Raw genomic sequence first — 17,868 nt, forward strand, 5'->3', positions numbered from 1 at the left:
AGCAGAAGAAGGAGTCAGGCCTGTTGATTGTCTCACGGTATTTGAAGGTCTAAAGTCTCATCTCAGACTGATTTCAGTCAGGAACTTTTGAATATTCAGAATATTTAATTAGTGAAGTGGGTTAAATACCTAAAGGCTAATTCTCTCCCTTGTAAGACTAGAGATAGGCATTTCTCTGTTATGCAAGCTCATTTCATCATCTTGCTCTACAACAATGTGTCTTCCTTCCTCAAGGTCACCTCGTGATACAAGATGGCAGCTGGAGTCCCAGCTATCACATCTACATTGTAGGATGCATGACTGAGGAAGGAGAAATAGTGGGAGGATAAAAGGGCACCCTTTCCTATGGAATTATCTTCATTTATTCAGCCTTCCTGAAAGTCCCATATAATATTTTGCTAGAACTAGAATATTTGCTAGAAACACAGTCTCCCCTAACTACAGAGAAGGCTTGAAAATATAGTCTTTTAAGTGGGCACATTGACACCACAAATAAAATGGATGTTCTGTTGCAGAAAAAGAGGTGGAGAATGGATTTGAGTGGGAACTAGCAGTCTCACTGAGAAGCCAAACCCAAACATCTATTGATATTTTAATAGGAAACTAAAGAATGATGCAAAAAGATAGGGGAAAGGGATGAGGGGGGAACCTTAAAAATCCAGGAATACCTGCCAATGTGAAATTTAGCTACATCTTAATTTGGAAGGGCACTATGCCAACAATTGACTCTCTCTCTCTCTCTCTCTCTCTCTCTCTCTCTATATATATATATATATATACATTTTAAAAAAACATGAAAGTAATGTAAGCTCCATGATCATTAATCAATCCAGGTACCTGTAATAGCAGGTGCTCCACAGATATGTTTGAATTGAAATATTTTTTGAATGACCTATAATGTTAAATTAAAGAGTAAGTTTAAAGTGGTATGTAACATATCCCATAATTTTAATAAAATTAAATATGTATGTGTAGATAGATAGATAGAGCCAGCCAAGCAGGCAGGAGAGTCATTAAAATGACTGATAATAGTAACTCTCTCTGGATAATGGAATGGAATTTGGAGTCATTTTTGTTTTTTCCTTTTTTGAATCTTCCAATTATTCTAAGTTATTTACACATTACTTACATAGTCTTTAAAAAGCTATATCAAAATCTATTTGGGACAAAATCAATACATGTATGGCCTTACCTACAGAACAAAAAATCAGATGTTAAAATAAGAAAGAATTGAAATAGACATTTAAAAATCACTTCTTAATAAAAAGTGATTTGGCATTGTGAGAGAGAACTCATGGAGACATTTAGACAAGAAACCCACAGCTTTCTGGACAAGAAAATTAGGAGGCAAGGAGTGGTCTCCCGTGACCTCATAACAGCTCCTCACCCTAAGATTCCGGGCTTCATTTCCAAGCTCCTTATAAACAGACAGGCGTCAGCGACTTCATTAATCCTCAAGAATCATGTTGATACAAAGAGGACACAGTGCATTCTTTGCAAAGACAGTTGTGGAAACTGGAGCCCAAGGAGGTTTTAACACTAGAGCCCTTGACTGTATACCCAATATGTTCCACATCTGTCCCTCTTTTCCTCTGCAGCCACAGCTAACCCCATGTGGTGGTATATATGGGGAAACTAAAAGTTTGCCATAAAATTATCTTCATTAAGCCCAAGTCCATCTACATTAGATACCTGATTCTCACTCTGGAAGGAAAGCATTCATCTTTGAGTTTCACAGTGTCAGTTATTACATGCATTGACGTCATATTGGGAGGCTGAGAGGCCAGAGAATGAGGTCATGGAATATAAAAGACAGAGACTCTTCCCTTTCTTCTCACCCACATCTACTCTCTGCTTGCCACCGTTCCTTGAACAAAATATGCTCTTTCCTGCTTCACTTTCTTGCACCAGCTCAGTTCTCCTGGCTGGGATGTTCCCTTTCTTCCAGTACATGTGAACCTTACCCATCCTCAGAACCTGCCCACATACTGCCTGCTACCCCAAACTTTGGACTCTTGCAGCCCTCATCACAGACCCCTTTCTCTGACCTCCCATGATCAGTACCACACAGTCAGCTCCTAACTCTATCTGCAGTAGCACAGTCCTTACTGCTTCCCATATGCATATCTTGTCTCCCCAGCCAGGCATTAAGCTCTTGCAGGAACAGCAGAGCTCATCACACACACACACACACACACACATGCACACACACAGAGTTCATAGCACACTGTTTTGTAGCTGGTAGGTCCTCAATAAATATATCTATTCATTGATTATTTGGAGATATATCAAGAGGCAGACGTACAATCATAGGCATTCTTAAGTTCAGTTGCAAGACAGAGAGTCTCATGATCCAACTATGTTTTGTCTACCAAAGACTCACTTAACATCCAAAGACACAAATACATTGAAAGTGAAGGGATGGGAAAAGGTATTCCATGCAAACAGTAACCAAACGAAAGATGGAGTGGCTATTCTAATATCAGATAAAATAGACTTTAAATAAGAAGTGGGTACAAGAGACAAAAACAAAAAGACATTACATCGTGCTAAACTGTTTCCCATTTTTCCTATTTTTTTATTTTAAAGAAATTACTTTTCTTGGGATAAGTTCTGTTTCCATTTTTTTCAATAAAGATTTGCTTGATTAGTTGCATTTGTATTTGTTTTTCTACAAGTCACACATTTAATATGTATAACTTGAAGCTTTTTACTATATTCACAGAGCTGTGCAATCATCACATCAATTTTAGAATATTTTTTATCACTCTCAAAAGAAATCTCATACTCATTAGCAGTCACTCCCATTCCTCTTTAATCCCCCAGCCCTAAGCAACCTAAGTTACTATGTCTTTATGGATTTTCCTATGCTGGACATTTCATACATGAAGTCATACACCATGTCATCTTTCGTGACTGGCCTCTTTCACTTCGGATAATGCTTTCAAGATTCATTCATGTTGTAGCATGAATCAGTACTTCATTCCTTTTTATTGCTCAATATTTCATTGTATGGTTATACCACATTGTACTGAACTGTTCATCAGTTGATGGACATAGGGGTTGTTTCCACTTTTTGGCTTTTACGATTAATGCTGCTATGAACGTACACACACAAGCTTTTGCATGAATGTATGTTTTCATTTATCTTGGACATATACCTAGGAGTGGAATCGTCAATTGATCGCACTTGACCTTACCTAATTTTCCTGATTAACACTCCTGCCATTGTGTTTTCTTTTACAAAATACAGAAAGACAGAGAGAGAGAGACAGAGACAGGCAGAGACACAGAGAGGCTGTACCTGCTCTGGTGTCTTGTGTGAAGTTCTTGAAGACATTCAGAATCAAATGATCTACAGCTGAAATGATGGCAGTCAAAGTGATTGGGTCAAAATATCCTACAAAGAAAAAGTTTTCTGGAAGAAAAAAGGTCTAACCTGAGTTGAGCTGCATGTATGAAGAGCTGGAGAAGAAGAGAAGGAAGAAGACACTCCAGCAGGGCCATAGCATAAGCAAAGTGCTGGTGATTGGGCTGAGCACAGAGTACTTGGGGGATAAGCAGCAAGTAGTAGAAGGTGAGGTTAGAATGATTTGTTGGGAATCACATCATCAAGGACTTTGAATAGCAGCCACAAGTGTTTGAGACTAAATTTTTATAGTTTTGAAGGAACCATTGGAGACTGTCGTCTATGGACATCAGTCACATGATCAGATCAAATGGACACGGTCAGGGCAATGATGGGCAGGTGCAGGCAGGATAGACCGAAGCACGGACGCATCTGTGATAGCAAGCCCCCATTCTTTGGAGGCTGTTGCAGCAATTCAGGGCTGAGGTAAAAGCTTTGAGGGTAGCTAGCTTCCCTACCTTTGAGGGAAGCCAGTGACTTATATGGATTCAGTGGGCAAAAAAACAGCATTCATCATGGCACTGGTTCCCCAAAGAACCCGAGCCTATGTTCAGGGAACTGATCATTTCCCTATTATATAAATTGATTAGGTCATTCACAGTTGAGATTGATGCCAGGGGTTTGCTACTAATCAAGCTAGAATAACAAGCGGGAGGACAAGGCAGGCCCTTTGCCAGCTGGGCAAGGAGCAGGTCCAGAGGCACGGAACACTGCAGCAAAGCACTCTGTCCCTGACCTGGGAGTCTGGGCAAAGGAAACCACTGAGAGATCTGGCAATGCCCTTCTGCATCTGGAGACTGCATCTGGAGACTCCAGGGCCAACTCCAGGAGTGACACTTCTGTCAGAGCTGACCAGTCAAGTGGAATCCAGCCCTGGAGGCCCACAGCTAGGCTGTCCTCCCTGCCTGCAGAAGCTTGTAGAGATGGGGGTATGGTAGGGATGGGGGAACAGGCTGGGGTGACACCAGTGGTGAGCCCACGGGAGGCAAAGGCTTGAAGAGAGTAGTTGAAGTGCATTTTGCCAATAGTAAAAATAGTCTGCAATGGCAAAAATGTGTGTTTACATAAGGCTCCCACTGTGCTCCAGAAAAAGGAGGAGAGGGCTCTGTATTCTCAGTGGATGAGATGTTCTCCCCCTCACACAAAGGTTCCCCTTGCCCCTTTCTCAGAAGACCACTGCGAAGTTAACCACATGCCATCCAGTACCAGTAAGGCTGGTTCTGACTATGCTAGTGGTGGATCCTCTCCCATTGGCCCCTCCCCTAACACAAAGGGGAGTATAGTTGGCTCCACCCATAAACTGGAGGAGAACTTCTAGGAAGATCCAAGCCTCCGATGTGCCCTGGTTTGGGTAAAGCAACATCTGAAGTCAGATGCCTTTCAGCTTCTGGACAGCTCTCTTGCCCAAACCCCACCCCTACCCCCTGCCTGTGGACGACTTTGAGTCCCTTGACGCTTAGGGGACTGACAATGCCACTACTTTGGGTCGGCCTTAGCTTGAGTGTTTTCTGCTGTGGAGACCAGACCGCCCGAGACTTGGGGTGGGGGGCTAGTTCTGTATTTAGTCACGGTTCACCCACCTAGGGTAGCTAAGCACAGCCTCCATAATTATCTTCATTTTCTGTTATCTGTATCGTCTCATCATCATCAGGGTCCCCCTCTCCCGTGGAAGCGGGACGGATGGAGAAGGGGCTGGCTGCCAGAAGAGGACGGTTTTCTATCCGTACCAAGGACGTTCCTCGACACAGAACTTAGAGATCCCGGCAAAGGCGGCCCGCGGAGGGCGGAGAAGCTCCCACGCTGGGGCCGAGCCCCCCACCGTGTTTCCCTGTTGCCACGCGGCGGAGGGGGCGACGATGTACCCCCCACACACACACACCCTCCTCAGCGCTCAAGAACCCAGCCTTCCCGCCGCCGGCCTCGGGGCAGCCGGCTAGTGGGCTCTCCCTGCACCTCCTCTACCCACCCTGCCGCAGCCAGGTTCTTATCCAGCGTTCCCCGCCCTGGACCGGAGGGTCAGAGGGTTGGGGTGACGAAGGGAGATCCAGCAGCCGGTGGGCCCGAAGGCCTCCTCCTCCCGTGGCACCTTGGTCCTCTACTCGCTCTTGACTCCTCCCCCGTCTCTATTCCGCAGCGTCCCCTCCCTGTCAGCTCTCCGCTTCCGCGACCGCACCTGCCTTAGGGGTTGAGGGGACACAAGGGAGGTAGAAAGGGAAACCGGGGGTTTGGGGAAGCACAGCGCAGCAGGGTGACCGGCTCGTCCCGCGCCGCGGGTCCCCACAGCCCCAGAGCCGCCCGCCCGGCGGCTGCGGCACCGATGCGCTGTCCGCGGTGCTGACGCCGGCCACCCGCTCGGTCGGGAGGGGGAGGAGACGCCCTCATTCTCCGGTCGCCCCGAGTCGAGTGGCCCTTTCTCCGCTCCTAAGCGGAATCTTTTCCCCAAAGGAACCCTCCGAGACCTGGCGCTGTGGATGGATGCAGGAAGAAGACGCGAGCGACAGGGAACTTAAACTTCGGACTGGAGCTGGAGAGCCCAGTGTCAGGGCATTACCGTCTTTCGGCCTCCAGCACCTGAGACCACAGGACAACATCAAGTTGAGCAAAGTTTGACGACGGCTTGGACAGAAGGGAGGGATTCCGGAGCCGAAGCGCAGGGAGGGGCTGGACGGTATTCCCTGGCGGCGTGGTAGCCAGCACCGCAGTCCGGACACCTGCTTCGGTGCCCCGCATTAGTGCAGCCAGAACGACAGGGAGGCGTCGCAGCAGCCCAACTCCCCACCCCTTCTCTCCCTTCCTTACTCCCCACCCCCCAACACCCCGCCCCGGGCGCCGGTGACTCCGCCTCTCCGTGCCGGGCGGCTCTCCGGCTGGAGCTGGAAAGGGAGCGCTTCCCCGGACTCAGCTCGGTTCCGAGGCTCCGAAGCCGACGCCGCCAGCTCAAGCCCGGGGGCGGGAGCTGGACTGCCCACGGAGCCTGCGCTGGGGAGCCGCTGAGCCGGGAACGTCTCATGGGACGCGCCCGGGGTCTCTCTTCGTGCCCCGCTCTCCCGTCCCTGTCCTAGGCGCCCGGGCTCTACAGCCCGCCCCGCCCGCAGCCCGCGGCCTGTCTGGAGAGGAGTATGAGGCCCGGGGCCCCGTGGACGCCGGCCACAAGGCGGCAGGGGCCTACCTTGAGACCCCCGCGCCCGAGGGCGGTGGGTGAGGAGCCGCGGCAGCCGGCCAGGCGTCGGGGCGCAGAAAGGAGCGCCCCAGCTCCGGCGCCCGAAGGGCCGCGGGACCCGTGTGCGGCCTGAGCGCCGAGGAGGAGGCGGAGGCGCCCCGCCGTCCGGGCTCTGGAGGAGGCGGCGAGGGGCTCCGCGGCGGCCCCCGACCCCTGGTCACCATCCTCACGTTTCTGCTCCCGCGGGGGGGATGTCGCGGCCCGGGCCCCGAGCGCCGCCCCGGCCCCGGGGCTGAGCTCCGGACCATGTCCTCCCGCAGCCCCCGGCCCCCGCCCCGCCGCTGCCGCCGCCGCCTGCCGCGCCCCTCCTGCTGCTGCTGCTGCTGCCGCCGCTCGCACCTCAACGAGGACACGGGTCGCTTCGTGCTGCTGGCAGCGCTCATCGGCCTCTACCTGGTGGCTGGCGCCACAGTCTTCTCGGCGCTCGAGAGCCCGGGCGAGGCGGAGGCGCGGGCGCGCTGGGGCGCCACGCTGCGCAACTTCAGCGCGGCGCACGGAGTGGCCGAGCCGGAGCTGCGCGCCTTCCTCCGGCACTACGAGGCCGCGCTGGCAGCCGGCGTCCGAGCCGACGCGCTGCGCCCGCGCTGGGACTTCCCCGGCGCCTTCTACTTCGTGGGCACCGTGGTGTCGACCATAGGTGAGCGGCGCGCCCAGCGGGCGACTTTCCTCTCCGCGTCTTTCACGTGCCGCCCTTTCCACTGCTCGGGGCTCGAGCCGCGTCCCTCGGCTCCCTCTTCCCTTCTGAGGCCCCGCTGCCTACTTTCATTTCGCCCTCTCCTCCCCACCCGTCCCCCTCCTCCTGCTCGGTCTCCCTCTTTACTGGCTTTCGGCGCGGGAGGTGGCCTGAGAGGCCCATCTCTGGCGCGCACCCAGCGGTGACTGCCTGGCAAAGAGGCCAAACGGGGAGAACCCTCACCCGGGCGCTGGGCAGACGGGGGGCCGCCCGCGCTCCAGCACTTGCCAACTGCGTGACCTAACCGCTTGTGCCTCAGTTTCGGCTTCTAAAAAAGGACTTGGGAGAACATGTATGAGGGGCCTGCTGCTTCCTTCTTATTTCTCACGCCCCCTAGTCCTCGGTTTCCTCATCCAGGTGATTTGGAAAACCCTTCCTCTCTCCACTCACAGCGTTGTTACCTCCCTTCTCTTCTCCTTTCTTCTTTTACACGCGTTTTCCCTCAGAGTCCTCCAGCCCTTTTACCCTGGGGAAGGCGACCATTTCCCCAGACGAATCCCTAGATCTCCTTCGCTTTTTTTTTTTTTTTTTTTTTTTTTTTTTACAGTCTACACCACCCCATTAGACTTGGAGAATAGGACTGCAGCCGCTCTGGTTCTGGTTTTCTCCTCTTACTTCCCCCCTCCCCTCTTCCAGCTTCCCCTCCAATTTCTTGACCTCTCTTCTTTGTTACCTTGCTATCTTATCCAACCAATAGTGGCACCAAGGGGGTAGCTTGGGTGCAGGGGGTAGTTTCTCTATACTTTCCATCATCCCTTCCTCTTATTTTTGGTAAAATAGTTCACGATTTTGCAACTGTACAAAAAATGCTGTGTAACTATTCCTCGAAGCCCCCCTGTTTCTTTCGCCCCTCCTCTGAGCCTCTCTTGTAGAGATTGTGGAGCCATCACTGCTCCCCACTCCACCCTGTCCCTCTCTTTATTCTCCTCTCACCCACTTTCCCCATCCCTCCCCCACTTTCCCTGGGCCCTGGGTGTCACGTGAAACAGACCTCTTCCCATTACTGTATAGAGTGCAGAATAAATACAAGATTTTCACTTTGGCAAGACTTTGTGTCTCATCTCCTCCTGCTTCCAGTCCCAGGGTGGAAGAAGGCCCTTGGTTGGTCATGCCTCTAGTCACCCCAAAGCACTATCCCCCGGTGGTAGTTTTGGAGGAGGGGACTGGATTCACTGGGCTGAGAGGTGAGGGATTGCACCGGCCCGCCTTCTGTGGGTGGGTTCTGGGCTGGATTGGTATGCCAGCTTAGAGACGGGGGAATGGACTAACTGGCCAGCGTAAGCCATTGTAGGTGGCTGCTGGGAGGCAGAGAGAAAGACTGCGTCCATGTGCAGGATATGAGCAGCTAGAGATGGCTCTCTGAGTGTATATGTATAGTCTACGAAAGGGCTTCCTTTCAATGAATTTTCATGTGTCATGTTTGATCTGATGACTTTAAATAGAAAAGGCAAATGTGGCCCAAGTCCAAAGTACACACAAATTGGATAAAAATACCATTTAAAAGCTATATCATGTTGTTATGGTGATTGAAGATATAAAATGACCCCCTTAAAAAAAATCCCCTTTTAAGAGCTGCATCAAGTTGCTATAGCAACTAGAGTTTTTTTTTCTTTTTTTTTTTAAGTGCTTTAAAAGTACCAAAGACGCTTAGTCCTGGAAGATGACATCATGTGTTCATAGCTCATTATTGATTTATGCTCTTCCTCTTGTAAACACACTCTTTGGCTTTCACCTAGAGGCAACCTGTGCACAAGTTGGGCAGCCACAGCCTTTCTTTCCCAGCGGTGTGCTCTGACCTTGGCTTCCTAATGGAGCCCACAGGTTAAGGGAAAGGTGGGAGCAGTGTCCCCTTCCCCTACAGGCCATGAGTCTATCCAAATGGGGCCTCATTCCAGTGACCTGTGGTCTCTGTGCCTTTCTGATGAGCTCCCATCAATGCCTTCATTCACCGCCCAGCCATGGCTTCTACAGCTTCTGTCAGTTCTTTGCACAAAATCAAGTCAGCGTGTTGGTAAATTGTTCCAAGCCCGAGCCCTTAATCTACGAGCAGGATTGGCTGTTCTTTAGTCAAGCAGAAAGAAACTATGTTCTCTTTCTTGATTTGTGTTTGGGGATGTAGGCAAGCATTGTAGGAGGCTATGCTGAAGCTGGTGGCTATGTTACAAATGACCCAGCACATTGTTTCCAAAATCTGCTGCAGGGAGATATTTATCTCTGAGAAGAGCTGCACTCAGGACCAGAACCAGCCAGTGGACAGCTCGGCATTGAACCAGCCCCTTTGCAGAGGCGCCAAGAAAGCCACACAAGTAGCAGGGTCTCTATCAGTTATCCACCTGCTGACGTGGTCTGGGGCAGTGGTTCAAATTGGTCACTTCTGTCACATAAGTTCTGCTGAATCCTGAAGTAGCATGATTTTTATTTCAGGCTTCTCTTGCAAAATGTACTTGGATGAGATTTAAGTAAAGACCTACCTACGTCAGTTTCACTTCTGTTTATGTAGTTCCTTTCCCTTAAATGCCCTGAGTCTTCAGAGACAATTATTATTACTGGTGCTTTTATGGATTCTGCAGCTCAGGAAACCAAAGCTGAATCCAAAATGGGCAGGCAGTATTCTCTATCTGACACCTCATCCAGCGAAGAGGAAAATTAGCATGCACTCGGTTTTATTTGAATATCACAGTGTGTATGGTCCATGCAGCAGTGTGGACATTTTCTTGTATTGTATAGACCCAACTAAATGATTCATCTAGACTTTAGTGTAGAAAACCCTTTCTTCATTCATCCCATAAATATGATATATTGTGTATATCAGGCCCCAAGTGCTAATATGTTGAAAGGTTAAAGCTTATTCTACAAGACAAAGGTGGAAGCATATTCCAACATGGGCAGTTGGATTGCAGTGTTCATGGGCGCCACATCTTGGCTAGCCTCACTAATGATGATTGGAACAAGGAGGGGTCCTTTGGTCCAATCCCATGTGGCTCAGAGCGTTAAGGGACGTGTCTCAGGTCACAGTTAATTATGTATTCAGCTGGGTCCAGAATCCAAGTTATGCAGTGTTTATTCTCCCAGTTTCATTGATATAATTGGTGGGCACATTCCTGTTTGAGGCTGAAGTATTTAATAACGTGTGTGTGTGTGTGTGTGTGTGTGTGTGTGTGTGTGTGTGTATGTGTGTGTGTCTGACAGACACTACAGCAGGGCTGAGCAAAAGGACTGGTCTGTTGGTCAGGCCAACAGTTGATTAAGTCCAGAGAAAACTTGAAGGATCAGACACATCTTAGAGGTCAGATAGACTAGAAGCATCTGGTAAGTCTTAGACAGCTGGGAAGGCAAGAGCCAGTACCAAGAAGGTTAGAGACAGAAATGCTAGCAAGTAGGAGACATTCGGGTAAATTCTGGTCCAAGGACAGCAGCCACTTTCTCTCTGCCTTCTTTTGCACACGTGTGTGTGTGTGTGTGTGTGTGTGTGTGTGTGTGTTCGTTTGTGTAGGGGAGGGGAAGAAGGGGCAGGAATGGGCCTTCAGCTAGAGGGAGACACAGAAGAAAAATTCAGGTGTGGTTGTGTGTACTCATGTTAGATGAAACACCATGATGAGGTAGAATACTTGTCCTGACATTTGGCTTGAACAAGGCCCATATCCGGAGTTAGGTAATGTGCAACTGTCCGTACAACATAGACCCAGTGGGAAGATTTGCCAGTGGCTGTTCAGTGGTAGTTGAGGCTGAATAGAAAGTCAGGCTGAATAGCTTAAGCAAAATGAAAATCCACTTCGTGGTCTAAATTATTCATATTGATTGCTTACGCTGAACTGAAATCCTGGGCAGTTGCTATTTCTGCCATTTATGCTCTATGACATATTCCCAGGGGATTGAAATCAAGTTTGTTTTCATGTAAATACATCCATTTATTCATCCCTCCATTTAACAAAATCCAAGACAAGCAGAACTCGTAACCATGCATGTGTCGCCTTTGGCATGTCATCTGCATCTCCCGTGATTACATGAACTCCTAAAGAGAAAGACGCTGGCTGGTGTTCTTTTAGTACTAAATAGTATTCTTGGAGTCAGGCCCTAGCTCAAAGATATTCAAGCAATCCAAAGAGTATTAATCCATCATTTCACATCCTAAAGGATGTTTTATTGGTTTACTTTGAAAAGATTAAAAGGAAACTCTCCACTGGGGTTTTAATTATGCAACTGCTGTCAGATTTACACATAGAGAAGAACATATTTCAAAGTCTCTCTCAAATGGCAGCTTGATATAAACAGAAATATTTTTGCTTCCTTTTATTAGGTTTTCTGGCAGCATATTTTAGCTATAAAGCTAAAACCATGCCGCTGTAGCCGGGATGGTGTAGGTATAAGAGATGTCACTTTTGGCACTGCATAATTTAGCTTGCTACTTTCAGAATTAGGCATACTTAATTTTCAAGTCCTAACTTTTTACTTCTTTTTTAACATGGAGTTTTAAAAATGTTTTTGCTTCAAAGGAAACTAAGACATTATGAGTCCGAAATGTCACTACCACATTTACATTCGGTTTTCTTCTGACATGTATGTAATCCAGCTGGAGGCGGCTCTGATGCCGGGAATGAAATACATTACCCAGAAGGAGAGGAGTACCTTTCCTCGCTTATTTCTCTCATCAGCTATTTTTTATTGGAAGATGATGCTATGACAACTCTGAAGGACATTTAGGGGAAAAAAATCCATCATTAGATTTGAAGCTGTAGATGGAGAGCAAGGAAATACATTCTAATTCACTGCTCTGTCCTCAGCACCCGGCACTGAACCCAGCACATTGTAAATAGTCAGTAATTATAATAACTCCTAATACTCTGCCCTAACATAACTGTTTTCATTTTTGCAAGTTCCCCTGCAGTTCTTTGTCACCTTTTGTAGGAAAAAGAAAGGGAACTCCTTGACAAGTGCTGAGCTGCTTTTGGTAACATTTTTTTATCAGTGTTGTTTCCATGTTTCTACATACTAATTTTAATGGGTGCATAATATTCTATGTAACTGACGTTCTGTAATTTACTACCCCTGTTGCTGTGTAGCTCGGTGTGGTTCCCAATTTGGGGGCTGTTGTGAGTAATGCCACAGTCATCATCTTCATGAAGATGGCCTTTTCTTTACGCAATATCTCCTTCAGTTGAATTCCCAGCAGTGAAATTGATAGTCAGGGCACACTACCATCTTCATGGCTCTTGGGGCCAGTCCCTCTGGAGTGAAGGACTGTCTCATCTCTCCTGAGCTGAGCCTACAACCTCTTCAAAGCCTAGAAGAGACTGGACAGTTACCCAGCAAATTGCCCCATGGAAACAGGCCACAGATTCACTTGGTTTACTCCAGGATTGCATTCACTCCCAGGGGCTGAGCTGACCCCTGAACAAGTCAGTGACTAAAGCATCTTCAGCCTCCCTTGCTTGAATGAGAGCCACTTCCTCTGGGAAATTCTGGGTGGGTGGAGAAGGGCAGGAAGGAGAATAGGAGCAGCTGCCCGGCCATCAAAGACAGAGACGGGGTACCTGGACCTTCTTCCTTCCTGTCCCCTGCATTCCCGGGATGTCTGCCACCACTCCTGGGCCAAGCCAGTTGAGGGAGAGGGTTCTTCCCTTTGGTCCTGACTGTGCCCAAGGACCCCAGCCTGGACTGGCCCAGAATTGTGCCACATGGAGCAGACACCTAGCTCTAGAGTATTCCAGCTGGAGAGCACCATAGAAATCCTCCAGAACTTTCCCCAGGCATTTATACCATTTTGTCAACAAAGGCCAACAAGCAGCCTATTACAGAAAACAGGGGAGCTGGAGCCCCACCCATCAGGCCTCCCCTTAGATGCCAGGTACTCCCTGAAAGCTTCTCTGAGGAGCCCTGGTGCTCCTCCAAGACCAACCCGAAGAGGGTTAAGTTAGCCTTGTTCCTCATTTTACGTAGGTTCAGAGAAGGAGAGAGGGTGTTCAAGGTTGCACAGCAAGTCCGAGGGGCATTTGCTGAGAGCTGGTGCTGACCCAGGACCTGCCTATGTGGACTCTGAGGTCCTTGAGCTCTCATGCCGCCTTGGAAAAGTTTCCTGAATACTGCTGAAGATCTCTCTGTCTGTCTCTCTGTCTGTCTCTCTTGTCTGTCTCTCTCTCTCTCTCTCTCTCTCTCTCTCTCTCTCTCTCTCACACACACACACACACACACACACACACACACACACACACCCTGCAAATGAACCAGATCCCGCCATGGCTCTTCTGAGCAGATACCAGTCTTCCCAGAAGGGGTGAAAGTTGAACAGTACATCAAAGACAAAGGGGAAGAGCTTGGAGGGAGGCGGGTAGGGCATCTGAGGAGCAGCAAAGTAAGTCGAGTGCCTTGGAGGGTCCTCCAGGGAGAAGCTCCGGCTGCATCTGAAGGCTGTGGGGGAGCCTTAGGTCTGTGTTCGAAGGTGGAGCTCAGGGCTCCCACCCCCGTCAGCTACAGTGGGACTCTCTGTGCCCTTGCGTGGTGGCCTCAGATTCAGAGGAGGTGAGACGGAGCAAAAGGCCACTGTGTTTCTGTTCACAGCCCCAGCCCAGGGTCTGCCCTAGTCTCCTAGCCCTCCCCTTGCTTCTGCCCAGCTCCACTGACCTTCCCAGGATCCAGGGCTTGGCCAGGGGCTGCCAGCCAGCCAACCAGAATGTGGGGCTGAGGTGGGCGTGCTGGGCAGTCTCAGGCTCTGATCTCACCTGGGGTCAGTGGCAGGGTTTCTACGAGGTGAAGTTTGGGGAGGCATAGGGTCTTGAGGCTCTGAGGACAAAGGACTTTCCATGGGACTGAGACGGTACAGGAGAGGTGCTGGTAGAGAGTGAGAGAGAACCGAGGCCCCCTGGCTCACCCCAAGCCAGCTCTAGGCAGCTGCCACCACGGCTGTCAGGCTCTGGCCCCAGGAAGTTCTGTCCTAAACCAGGCCATTCCCTAGCCAACCGCCAGCTCTAATTCTTGGGGGACCGTAGCAGCCAGTGGCTCCGGTGAGGATGCTCTGAGTGTCACCTCCTCCCTGGGCTTGGGCAAGCCCAGCTCAGGACTAAGCTCCCAAGCTCACTAGCAGGATGGGTGTGCAGGGCCCTGTGAAGGATTAAGCTCTGGGGGGCCCACTCTGTCACTTCCCCCAGATCCCAGGTGACTCCAGGATGGAGCTTCCGGTATCTTGCAATTTGAAGTTTTACAGTGTCTGGATACAATGTCATTATTCTCACAGTAACAGATATTGCCGACCAGGAAGGCAGGGTAGCACAGAGCAGTGCCTCTCAATCAGTAAAGTGCATGCAAATCACCAGGCTCTCGTCAAAGGGCAAGAGCACTTTCTGTTCAGTAGGTCTGGGTGGGACCTGAGACTGCATTCCTCATTAGCTCCCAGTGACGCCCATATTCTTGGTTCCCAGACTGCACTGGGCATAGCATGGGAAGAGAGAAGCAGCAGTGAGTCAGGAACTGGCAGCTTGGACCCACTCTGCCCCTCACTGGCTGCACGGCCGTGGGCAGGACACGACACCACGCAGGGCCTCAGTGGCTTCATTCCTAAAAGCAGGGAGTGCCGGGGTCACGTGGGTCCCTTCCAGCTCTGATGTTCTCATATCTGGGAAGGCTATTTGCTCACATCTTCTGGTGCAGTTTAGTGCAGACTAAATGCACCAACTCTGCAGACTGGGTCCCAGTCCCAGTTCTGCCACTGACAAGCCATGTGCTCCCAGTGAGAGGATGTGCCTCTTCTTACCTCAGTTCCCTCCTCTGTAAAGTGAGGATAACAATGTTCCCTACCCCACGGGCACCTCCAAGGGTTGAATGAGCTCATCCACGTGTGCAGTGCCTGGCAAACCCTTGGAAAGCATCAGCTCCTCAGAACTGGGCAAGCCTCCTGGGTGAGCCCTGGGCTGCCATCCTGCACGGGGGGAAACCGAGGCCCAGTTCATCGCCGACCCACCACTCTGCGTACAGCCCTCTGGGTCTCAGCCGCCCCTGCACTGTGGCATCTGCCACCCTCTCATCGGCCGCTGTCTCTGGGGCATGTTGCTGTCCTGCGCCTTACATAACTGGCCTGGGAGGGTGCTTTTTAAAATGCATTTTCTTTGGTTCCTCAACTAGAATGTGTTAATAATTCCTCACGTGTGTGCTCTTTGATCTTTTTAAAGAAGCTGTTTGGTGAATAACTGAACAAGTGACTGAGCGGTGGTTTAGACCATTGTCCCCCGGTACGTCTCTGCTTCTCACCCCCAGAGCAGAGCCCTGGGGAGCCACACCCCTGCCCACCATCCTGGTTTAGTGGGCTGAGGCCTCCTGGCAGTGCTTGGGCTTAGGGGGAGGTCGTGGAGCTGAGACCAGCAGAGAGGCCAGATGGGGCTGAGGCCAGGCCTCGCTACGCTTCTCTGAGGCGACTCTGGTGTTGGGACTGCGGGTGGAGGAGGCTGCAGGACGGCACTGAGGTGAACAGCCCCACTTTGGGTGGGAACCAGGGTGCTGCTTCAGGTCCCCAGGCCCAAACCTTACTCTGTACCCTTCACCCTGGGGCTACTCAGCTCCCCTGCTGGGTAGAAAAAGCATTCCCTGTCCTAGGGCAGGACAGGGGAGGCTGCAGGGCCTGCCAGCATTTTCCCTCTCCAGACTCCACCATGCCAGCAGCCAGGGCCTTTGTTCCGGGGAGAAAGAGGGTAACCGCAACATCGCTGGTCTCACTGATTGTCACCCCCCCCCACACACACACGCACACACACACACACACACACACACGTCGTGCTTGCCCGTTTACTGTGTTTTTACCCATGTTTATTCAGGAACCTCCCCCAAAGCCTAGGACAGCAAAGAGGATGCTATTATCCCATTTCACAGACGAAGAGACAGGCTCAGAGAGGTTAAGCGATTTGCCTGGGTTCACACAGCAGGGAGTCAATGGCAGGATAGAGGATTCAGGCCTCCTGACTGTATGGCATCCTTTCTGTTGCCCCTGAGCCATGCACGACCACAGAGGGAGAAGAGTCACAGCCCAGTCTGGGGTCTGGGGGCGGTGGGGGCAGAAGAGGTGAATATGAGGTGGTGTCAGCAAGGGCTCAATCACAGTTTAGGGGCTTGGATTTGGCTGTGCTATGCTCCTTGTAGCCCCCATGGCTACACTGAGCTTTCCATCCTACACAACGCTGCGCCCCTTTTGAGGGAGGCTGCAGGCAGGCAAAGCATGGTGCTTCACGCAGAGCTCACTACAACTCTGGGAGCCGTTGATGGGAACTTTGGGGGCCAACTACACCAAGCTCTTGCCCAGAGAAAGGACCTCATGAGCTGAGGGCCCTCAGCCTTGCACCTGGGATAGCAGCAGTGGCCACAGAGCGGCGGGACCAGAAAAGCAAATAACCGGAAGGTCCGCACTTGAGCACATCAGCCAGGAACGTCTGGGCACTCGGCCAGCTCAGGACTGTCCAAGGTCATGTCCTGGAGGCAAACCCACCCAGACATTGAGGGAAGGCGTGAAACCAAGCACCTGCTGGTGCATCCCCAGCTCTAGCCACTCTTAACTTCTGGCCATCCCTCCTGCACCCCACCCTGAACCCCAGGCACATTCCGCCTCCAGGCCATCGCACAGGCTGTTTTCTCCACCTGGAATGTTTTCCCCTTTCTCTCCATTTTCCACCAAGTGAACTTGGACTTCAAGGCGCAGCTCAAACGAGGCCACTAAAGCGAGACCTTCTTGGAGCCCCTCTCACTGCCCCCAGACACGTGGTCATTATCTGTTTCTATGCCAGTTTCCCTGGCAATAATACCAGCCTCTGTTCGGTGGGGTAAGGTATGGTAAAGGCTGGTACCGGACCCAGAACATCGTAGGTATCCTTTCTCCTTCCTCCAGGTCAGGAGCTCTGTCTTAGTAGTGCTTGTCACTGCTACAGTTAATGACAGTAATAGCCATATGGCAGCAGCCATGCATTGAATGACTACTGTAAAGTGGGCACCGTGTCTGGAGATGGGGATAATTGAAAAGCAAAGAGGTAGTTTCTGCAAATCATGGAGCAGAGTGCTTGGCACAAAGTAGGTGATTAATCAATGTTGAATGGATGGAATGAATAAATGAGTGTGAGTAACTGAAAACCTTGGACTGCTGGAAATAATAAAAAGAGAGTAGAAAAACCTGGGCCCAGGCTGGGCTCCAGGAACCTCCCAGCACCCCCGTCTCCCTCCCCGCCTGGCAGGTGTGCAGGAGACAGCTAGCTCATTCTGGCTGGGGCTCCCCTGGCGGACAGTGCTGTCTCCGTGGCTCTCTGAGTCAGCTGGGTCCTTGTCCTACCCTGCCTGGGGCCCGGCAGAATCACTGGATTGATACCAAACCAGACAGTTCTGAGCCTCAGCCCCCAGAGCCCCAGGAGTGGTGGGAAAAGTTCAATTCTGAACAAGGAGGCCAGGCTCCTTGGCCCCAGCTCTCCCACCAACCCAGATGCCCCATCTGGCCCTGGCCTTGGCCGCAGCTTCCAGCCACAAGGAAGCCCTGCTGAGTTCTGC

General features: G+C 50.7%; 1 protein-coding gene across 1 annotated transcript in view; it reads left to right on the forward strand.

The window, feature by feature from the left end:
- The first annotated feature begins 6,252 nt into the window (after window positions 1–6,252).
- KCNK12 (potassium two pore domain channel subfamily K member 12) overlaps window positions 6,253–17,868 on the forward strand; it is a 52,100-nt gene continuing 40,484 nt past the window's right edge. Inside the window, exon 1 of the mRNA XM_019942579.3 lies at window positions 6,253–7,266. Coding sequence (XP_019798138.1) covers window positions 6,876–7,266 — 391 coding nt within the window. The 5' untranslated portion in view covers window positions 6,253–6,875. The remainder of the gene's footprint in view (window positions 7,267–17,868) is intronic.

The sequence above is a fragment of the Tursiops truncatus genome, chromosome 14 (genome assembly GCF_011762595.2).
Source record: "Tursiops truncatus isolate mTurTru1 chromosome 14, mTurTru1.mat.Y, whole genome shotgun sequence".
NCBI lineage: Eukaryota > Metazoa > Chordata > Mammalia > Artiodactyla > Delphinidae > Tursiops > Tursiops truncatus.